Genomic DNA, 9,824 nt, shown 5'->3' on the forward strand with positions numbered 1-9,824 from the left:
TGACTTACATAATATCTGCTTTGCAAACATGAATAACTTGTCCAGCACAGTATTCCTTGACATATGAAGGTCAAGGAATCAGGGATCACATACATACAGAACTTTTTATTGTCCTGTTGAAGGCACCTGAGCCTTGGTACTAAGCTGTATTTTGTGCTTTGAAGGTTTGAGGCCCAGCTCACAGAGTCTGTTGTGGCTGCCAGGGCTCTACAGTTTTTTCAGTCATACAAGGTAACAGTCCAAAAATTCAGTAAATAAAGAACATACTATCAGTGTCTAGCTGAGAAAATTTTATTTATAGCTATTACTCAGCATCAGAATAGCAATTCTGTGGCAGAGGCAGGACAAAAAATGATACATCTGTTGCACTAATGGTTAGACCATGATTTCTTCCCTGCTGTTCCCTTTGTTCATATTCCCTTTCCTTTTATACAAGGCCTGAAGGAGGGTATTCAAACAAAACAGCTTCTCTTGTCTCTAAAGAGTGCACCTCATCTTTGGGGAGAAAAATAGTCTAAGAGCTTCTAAAAACTAAATGGACATTCACTTAAGTGTGGTAGTTGTTGAGTTGTTTTTTCAAGAGTTGTTTGTTCAAGAGTAATGTTTGTCACTATCATGAGTGAATATGGATGTGAGGTTTTTCTGTTTATAAACACAACGGCTCAAATGCAGATTTGTATTAAAATAGGTCTGGGTCATTATTCTCAACATCAAAAGAAAGGGAAGTGGGTAGGAACCGATGAGTGCAGTTTGGTGGTGGATTCTTCTGTTTGTCTTGCTGATCCTGAGACAATTGCAATGGAAAGAAATTGTTGCTTGCTCTTCTCCTCCAGGATGTACCACTAATAAGCCTAGCAAACATCTTCCACAATGCCAGACTCTGGAATGATGCCATCATTGTGGCCACCATGGCCGTGGAAATTGCGCCGCACTTCGTGGTTAATCATTTCACACTGGCAAATGTCTATGTAGCAATGGTGAGTGTGCTGCTGCCCAGGTATGGCTGTCTTTGGGACACTGTTTACATGTATGTAAAAGTCTTACTCTCACAAATAATTTGGAAGGAGCAACGGTCAAGAAATTAGGTATGATCATCAAGAAGTAGTACCTTTACAAAGAAAAAACTTTTTATTACTTATTTTACCCCTAATTCCCATTTAGTACTTTAAGGCCAACATTTTTATAAGCTGGCTTAAGAATGCTGTGGGCAAAGCTTTGTAAAGATAGTAGGAAACAATTGGTAATTTGGATTGTCCACCCATCTAATACAGGATATTTTTATAATTCTGGAAAATTAATGATTGATTTGGTCTCTATCTTGAAGAGCTAAGCTTGGAATAATAAGTAAAACGCAACTCGCAGTTGTGGTGAACAAACACAAGGGAAGTTCATTTTCAGTATCTGGATTATTAATGCCCAACATAATTTGCAGGTTGAACTCAAATTTCTTTATACTGTCTATATACACTATTAAAATACACCTTTTTAAAAAATAAAGCTTTACAACTCACCTGGATCTACTTAGTCTTTATGATAGGGCCAGAAATTCATATTATCTCTGCTGCATAACTAAAGTTACTGAGACAAGGAACTTAAGAGAATAAAATAAGTTACAAAACTGACTGAAAGTCCCAGAATGTTTTGGGTCTTTTCTCCTCTCATTTTTCCTCTAATACTCTATCGGATGTTGGCATGCTTGGCATAGGTAATGAGATTTCAGCTACACAAAAATAGATGCTATTTCCACATGAATGCTTCTAAGTACCAGCCTGGACTCCAGCTTATCAATTGAAATTGTCTAGCTATTGTATGCTTTTTAAGTTTTGGGGGGTTTTTATTCAAGTTTACTCTTTTTATTGAGTAATCTTTTAAAAATAATTTCAGGTTGTTTCTAAAGATGTTAGCTTTTCAGAAAATTTGATGGTTTTGCATTGTCCATGATTTTAAAGCTTTGATCTACTCAAATTCTGACTGAAATAAGTTTTTAGACATTACTTTCACAGCAAGAATACAGAGGTGTACTATTAAAAAGAAAATGTGAGAACCTTGGTCAATAATTCTCAGCAATAACTCAACTCCTTTCCATAGATTATGCAGAACTGAGTCATTAGCCCAAGAAAATACCAGTTATTTGTGGAAGAAGGAAAAAAAAATCCTAAATCACAAGGATTGGTTTCGTTACTTTTGTGCACATCATGCTGCACAACTGGTTGGGATAGGAAAGGCATAGAAAATATGTTCACTGTTTTTCAGAATCTGACTCTTTGCACTCTGGTTTCTTTCTTCTCAGGAGGAGTTTGAAAAGGCCATGAAATGGTATGAGTCAACACTAAAGCTTCAGCCGGAGTTTGCCCCAGCAAAGAACCGAATCCGCACCATTCAGTGTCATTTACTTCTGAAAAAAGAGCGACGGTCTCCTTAGAGATCAACATCCTTCTCTTTTTTAAAAATGTCATTATTCTCTATTCTGCTCTTAAGTGTGCTAAGATAAATTGATGAATTGAAATTTTTAACAAGACTGTTAAAAAGAGCTGGGATTTGGATCAAGGGTTCTTTTTTTTTTTTTTTTTTTTTTTTTTTTGTCAAATAGAGCAGCATCTTTGGAAAATATATTTCAGAGACCATAATTTTAAAACATCCGTGTAAATATTAAACCAAGAAACTTCCATGAGTCCATGACCACCTGTAACAGGACCTAGGCACTGTTAGTTTTTCCATAATGCTCAGATTGGCATCAGCATCCAAAATAACTTGCTTCATGTCTTATAATCTAAGCCACTGGAAATGCAAAGCACACAACTGTACCAAATAGTAAGAAAAGATAATCAGCAATTCATCCATGTGAAACTCATGCTTTGTCCAGTCTTGTTCACTCCATACCACATTACCTGCTATTTTGGAAGGAGAGGAACAGACTTTTAAATATTTATTAAAAAACATGAGAAACATGAAGCATTTTTGGAATTCTTCATTTCTGTTGGGGAATCAGGAGGAGGTAACAGCAGGACCCTAAAGTCAAAGTAGTTTTTAGTCATACTTGCAGAGAAAAAAAAATTGGTTGAAGTCCCAGTAAGATGTTTTATATTTGTCTGTATATTCACAGCCCTCTGCCTCCCTGAGTGGTTGATTTACTAATTCTTTGTTCACTGTATTTCTAGCAGTTTATGCTCACCCTGAGCCATACTTTCAGCTGCCAAGGAGAAGGAGGGACATGGTGTCAAGATATCAACAGCAAAAAAGTCAGGTGGAAGATTTCCAAATCAGTTTTGTCTTTGGTTGGTGGAGGACGTGATTCTCCAGAATCAAAAAGGGCACATACTTGAAATAAAATAAATTGTTTATGAACAACTCGCAGCTTCTCCTATACTGTGTATGTCATGCGCCACTTGCAAGAGTCCAGGTTCGTCTGGAGGAGCTACAGCCTTTCCTTGGGAGCAGACTGAGCTGGGAGCCAGGAAAGCCTTTGACAATCCTGATCAGCCAATGATTTCATGCATACCCTTGGAAAATTCCTTGCCCCTCTGTGTCTGATTCTGTTTGTGGCAGAAGGAAATAAGGAAAAGTTAACTAACTCAGCTGTCATATAACCCACTCTGCAGCTTCTAGTGTTAAACATGCTTTTTTGTTATTCTTTTTAAAGAACTAACAATGCTTACTTATGAAGTTACTGGGTGTTTTTTCTCCTCCAGTATTTTTCCTGTCTCATTGATGCCAATTAAGAGTAAGTATGGTAGTGGTAGAAACTGTGATATCAGTGTAATTTTTATAATACTGGAACTTACTACTTCATAAAAGGATCCCTGAATATTTTTATATATGACTGAAGATGTGCAGTTCTAATGCAGATTTTACCTCTGTTTTATTGCAAGTAATTTCCATTTATCTAGGAATCCTGACAGAGGTATTAGCAAGTGCTACTGTCGGGTAGATTTTTATTAAAAGTGCGCAAACCTGTCAAATTTTTGTCAACAGAGTCAACAGCATGTCAGATTTTAAGCTCTTCCCAAGGCTACTGGAAGGCTGAACGCTCTTGGCTGGAGACAGGCATAGCTGTATCTCTTTAGAACCTCCAAGAGGAAGATCACTTCATGAAAGGTCTAATACCACCACTAGGATCATGGACTGGGATAATGAATTACAGAGATTTCTGACATAGAGCATTGTGAGGGGAAAATAAAAAGGCGGGTGCAAGTAAATGGAAAGAATTTTCATTTGATGTAGGAAAAAAGAGCAAAGGCTTTTCCTTGAATTAATGTGCAGAGCAGCTGCTTTTATTCAGTTTTGTTATCTTGCCTGCTTTACTTTTATAGTGGTTGATAAATAGTTGGGAGTCACTTAAATGCATTTGGTAAATCTTCCATTTCATATACTAGTTTTAAAATGTAGTATGCAAAAACTTAGCTTGGTACAGAGCATGTACCTTACAACTTGGTTTCCTAATGTATCACATGGTTAAATTGAGTAGTTGCCATGTGGTGAACTCTTTTCTACTGCATCTGTCTCACTGCTGCTGGGATTTAAGTGAAGAGTAAGACTGGTGCTTAAGAACCTAAAAGCATCAATATGTGAAGCACTGGTGGTCATCCATGGCATTGACAAAGATGGAATTAAAATAGACCTTTTCTGGATCAGCAAGGATTATACTCATAGGCAATATTGGTGGGCACGTGAAACTGCTAATTAAACACTGCTTTCTGCAGTGTTTACTGATTTATTCAAGAAATACAGCAAGATGCACTGTACACAGACATAAAGTAAAATGTAGGAAGACTGTTTGTGTGTGGCCGTACTGTAAATTGGTAGCAGGACATTGCTGTTCTTGCTATCTTTGCATTTTCAGAGAATTTGCCCATTAGAAGTGGTTCTTGAAAACTGCAGTAGTCTGATGATGGGGTTTTTCTCCTGAATCTTGGGTAAGTCCTTAAATGTGTACTGCCTTAGTCCTATAAAATTTGTATGTACAGATGTTCATTGGCTACTTGGCTACTGCGGGCTCTCTCTGCCATACAGCAGTTATAAAATAGCCTATGCTTCCCTCTTAACTATATTTCCTGAAATTTTAGGTAGTTCCTGGGTGTGCACAGCAGTATATCCAACTGAAGCAGGGAAGTAAAAAGATCTACTTGGGAGCATAGACTTGGCCTAAAGCTAGCAACAGTGTGTGTCTTTTCACCCCCTGGTGATCTGCTGGGGAATGCTGAGTTCTGCCCTTGGAGAAGGATAATGGAACACTTTCATCTCCATGCCTTCAACCCTTCTGGATAAATGCCAAGAAGTGGTGGGTTTCAGTGGTTTGACTGTGTTTAAATGTTAGTCAATTAAAATTAATTATGCAGATCTTATGAACAGAAAACAAGTTAGGCAGCATGCTGAAATGAAGGCCATTGAATTTTTAAGAGCAAAGGTGGGATTCTCTGCAGGGTAAGTACCTATTTAGAAAGTACGTGCATCTCCTTCCATTTAAGTTATTTCAAAATAAGCTAAGGTGGTTTCCTAGGCTCATAAATGGGAAAGATTTTCTTGAGAGGGTGATCTACCCTCCCTGTTGTAGAGTGTGACAAATTGCCTGTTCCTTTCCATTGACTGTTGGGATACCTTTGACAAACTGAACTTCAATACAGTTTCTAATAATGAGAATTGGTAACTCATTTCACATTGCCTGCTCTGCTTAACATATCACCGAAGTAGTCTGATTTAAGGATGACGTAACCATAGGTAAATGGCAAAATCCTCTCTTCTCCTAAAAGATGGGGTTTCCTCAGTTGTTTTCAGAGCATATCCAGGAATTAAGTACAAATGGGGGAAAAAGTCTCCATTTTTTCACAGATAGCATCCTTAAAATCCTCAGCATCTTCACTGATAGCCTCTAAAGCTCCTGACATGCAGGGGTTTTTGAGGGAAAATGGTACAGGAAAAGAATCAAGACATTTCTATCTATAAATGGTTGGATTTGATTCACTGTTGATGCCTTAGTTGTACTGATCAGGACTGCACTGATACCATACAAAAAAAAAGGAAACACTGAAATACTATATTGGCATCCAGTGTGACCAGAGGATTATATTCAAACAAGGTTTTAAAATGCAGTGGAGACTGAGATCACCTGTGGATGCATTGCATCACCTATGATAGAAAATGGCCATCAGAAAAGTTTTCTGATGCAGCTCACAACCTTCTTTCCCCACCCTATAGCCCTCCCTCTTTCCCTCTCACAGGAAAAAGGTTAAAAACAAACAACAAATGCACAACCTCTCCCTAAGAATAGTGTGGTATAGCTGAAGATGCTAATTAGTTCTGTTGCTATATTGTGATGCTTTTGCTTCCTACAGTTTGCAGTAGCTGCCATTAGCTTTTTTGGGTACCAATTTAGGAAACCCCAGATTTGGACGGATTTGGTCAGTAATGTTCCTACCCTTGTCCTCCTGTATGACTAGGCAACACGTTTCCCCTCCTTGCTGTACCTCTCCCTCCCACACATTGTCTGATGTCTTTTTAGAACATACTGGGGGGGAGGTCGTTGAAACTGAAATAATTGCTGATTATGAATTGCGGTGAGAAACAGTTGTGATGTCAGAGGTTATGAATAGTAGCAACCCAAATTAAAAACAACCTATGAAACAGGGAATAGGCCAAGTTTAATAGTCTGTATCAGCACTGAAAGAGTGAAAATGCTTTGGAAGAAGTTGCCTGGCTAGTCAGAAAAACACGAGCTCCTCTTCTCCAGAGCTACTGGATGTTGTGTGGCAGGTTCAGCTGATGCTCCCATCTCAAGCATTACTTAGATGTGTCATTCTGGAGTGCTGCAGGTTGTCTTGATTCTTAGAGGACCAGCTGGTCATCTTTGAGTCAGTGAGACTCTCTTAAAAGAAACATCCCCCAAGAGAAGGCTTTGTCACGTGTAGGATTGGTTTTGTTGAGTTTATTTTTACTCTTGATTTGCTGAATGTACTCAAGTGTGCCAGTATTTATTCAAACAAAACAATTTGGGTCTATGAACACAGGCTTATGAAGCTCTCATATTAATTTGTGGTCCTCTCACTGAAGTCCAGTGGCTGGTCATCTGTGAGAGACAACAAATTGTGCAAATGACTACCACAAAGGGACAGGCAATGAGTTTGAAGGCAATTTGTTTTCACTACCATTTTTAGGGAATCTGCACAAGAGTGGTACAACCTATATTCCACACAAAGAAAGTTTAAAAAGTGACAATCTGAATTAAGGGAGAGTATTTTTTAAGTGTTTTTAAGCTCAGGATTTATTAGGAGCAGTGTTTTGATAAGGATGACTGCTTAAAAAAGCATTCCATCAAACTTTCTAAAGTAGCTGTTTTTTTAAACTTTTAAATCTAATTATCTACTTCTGGATTCCAGAGCAAAAATAATAGTATTCAAATTCAGTAGTCCCAGAGGAGATGCAGTGACAGTGCCACAGAAGGAATGATTTTGAATACAGGTGAGCAGAAGTTAGCTTTGTGATATTTATAATCTAGGGGTATTTTCTTAATGCAGGTGTTTTGATTTGTTGAGTTTTTTTCTTTAATCTCGTTTCAGGCTTCGTCAATTTTCAGTCCTTCAGAATTGGGTTATTACTAGTCTAACAGTGTATTGCTGTGCATGTTTATTTGTGCCTGTGGCAGGCCAGGTACTTCACAGAAGAGCCAGTCTCTGCTCTGACAGGGGTACAGCCCCAGACACTGGCCCACAGAAGAATTTCAGTGGTTACTGGTGCCTTAGTCAGGGATCAGACAGTTGTTGAGTCAATCTTCTGGCCACAGTCCCTCCATGGTGACACCACTGGTAGTTTTGAAATCCAACCCATCCCTATGTCTCTGAGAATAATACTCTGACAAATCAATGATCATCATTCTACTACAATTCAATGGAAAATTTTTGTCTGTTCTGCTTCTTAATCAAATCATGTCCTCTCTCGCTAATAGTCTAATTCTACTGTTGGTTTGTTTTTTTCTTTTCCCAGAATCTGCAGCTGTTACAGATTACAGTATGATAGCATGAGTTACCACTATGTCTTAGGAGTGAGTTTTGCTGTGCCCTGTCTTGTGATTCATATGCTGAGGAGCAAAGAATTGGTATATAGAAGTTGTTAAGGGACACTAACTTGTGGGCAGATGCAATCCAAACAAACTAAATGGAGGGAGGAGGCAGTCTTTTCCCACTACTATGCTAGAAGCTAACCTAGGAAAATGTTTACTCTGAAAACAGAAAAGAAACCAGGCTTTAGTGGTAAAACTCTTGAAGAAGAGAGAGGAAGCTCCAGGTAGAAGAAGCATCAGAGACTTTCTGGTGGCAGAACCAGACAAGGTAAAAAGGACAAAGCAGTGGCCTAAGTGGTTGGTTTCTTCTGGTTGTCTGGAGGCATCAGAAAACAAGGAGAAGGACATCTAAGAAGCTGTGAGTCAATGCTGCAAAGCCATTACAGACAGTGGGGCACCTGGCATTGACGTGCATTACTGCACAGTCAGTAAGTCCGTGGTGTTTGGAGGGCCACATCTGCTCAGCCTCCCTGGCCAAGGGACAAGCGTAAGTGCAGAAATGTCCTGTGAGGACTGGAACAAAAGCACCCATGGTCAACCCATGGCTAGGGAGTTCCAGAGGTCAGTTTCCAGTGAAGATCCATTATTCTTTTTGAGCCTACTGCTTCTGTGTTATTAAAAAATCATTAACAGCTTTTCTCCCTCACCTTTTCTGTGGCATGCCTTCCTGACTAAACTGAGGCCTGAGCAGACTCAGCTTGGCTTTTAGCCTACTGACTTCTTTGGGAGGGTAGAATACTTGCTTAAAAGCAATTTTAAGATTTTTTTATAATAAGACTGTACAGCATCCGTAATCTGTTTTTTTGCTGCCTTCTCAGCCTAGACTGAGGTTACCTCTAGAAAAGAAAGGTCAGGATGCGATTCCAATAACTGAGGTGTTAACACTAGGGAAACCAGTCTACACCTCACACACAGAGAGGCATCTTCTGGCCCACTCACTTTTGCCCTCTTTCTTGGGGACCTGCAAATAGTGAGTTCTATGTCTTATGTGACACGGGACCTGTCTGCCTGTGGGCAGTTTTCTGTGCAAGTAGGTGGTATGATGGCAGGGTGTGTATGTCCCTAAGAATGATTGGATGCACACATTTACGCAACAAAAAGTACATGATGTACCCTACCTCAGTCACTGAACTAGTTTTATTAACTATTAGACTGCTATAATGAGAATTGGGTCTAAAATCTGTTTAATCTGTGTGTTCTCTTGAATACAGTAGTGCCTTACAGTCTTTTTCAGTGATCTGAAAGAGGTGAATTGAATGATTTTTCAAACCCTACTTACTTAATTCCTGACTGTCATCATAGGGAAATTTTAATTATTTGCAGCAGCTTATTCAGCACATCAGGTTGCAAGAGGATACTTGTCACTGTGGGTTTACATGGGCCTTCCTTTGAATATCTGTAGCAACACCCCCTACACCTGCTTACAATAACCAGCCTTAGCTGGAGCATCACTAAATGCTCTTAGAGAATGGAGTGGCTGCAACCCAAATGACAGCATTTCCTCAGGGGCAGATCAGATCAGTGCAGCACAGCTTCTGGTACCCTGACAAAGAACCCTCTGTCCCTTTTCATAAATAGGATATTTTGTGCCTTTAGATGCCTAGAGTGTTTTTTATGAAACACTTTCTCCTAAAATGTTTCAAAGACATTTTGACCAGACTAACAAACAATTTGGTGAATTCGAGTGTAAGCAAACCTTGCTTTCTTCAGTTAGAGGACCTGCAATAAACAAAAATAAGGAAAAAAACCCAAATGGGTGGAAGGTCCTTTAGAA

At 39.1% G+C, this 9,824-nt stretch overlaps 1 protein-coding gene across 2 annotated transcripts in view; it reads left to right on the forward strand.

Moving 5' to 3' along the window:
- Positions 1-3,351, forward strand: part of TTC17 (tetratricopeptide repeat domain 17) — a 56,046-nt gene extending 52,695 nt beyond the window's left edge. For both annotated transcript variants that reach the window (XM_030274122.4, XM_012573856.5), the window contains exons 24-25: positions 834-977; positions 2,291-3,351. In XM_030274122.4, the coding sequence (XP_030129982.4) occupies positions 834-977; positions 2,291-2,422 (276 nt within the window). In that variant the 3' untranslated portion in view covers positions 2,423-3,351. The remainder of the gene's footprint in view (positions 1-833; positions 978-2,290) is intronic.
- The last annotated feature ends 6,473 nt before the right edge of the window (positions 3,352-9,824 follow it).

This window comes from Taeniopygia guttata, chromosome 5 (genome assembly GCF_048771995.1).
Source record: "Taeniopygia guttata chromosome 5, bTaeGut7.mat, whole genome shotgun sequence".
Classification (NCBI taxonomy): Eukaryota; Metazoa; Chordata; class Aves; order Passeriformes; family Estrildidae; genus Taeniopygia; species Taeniopygia guttata.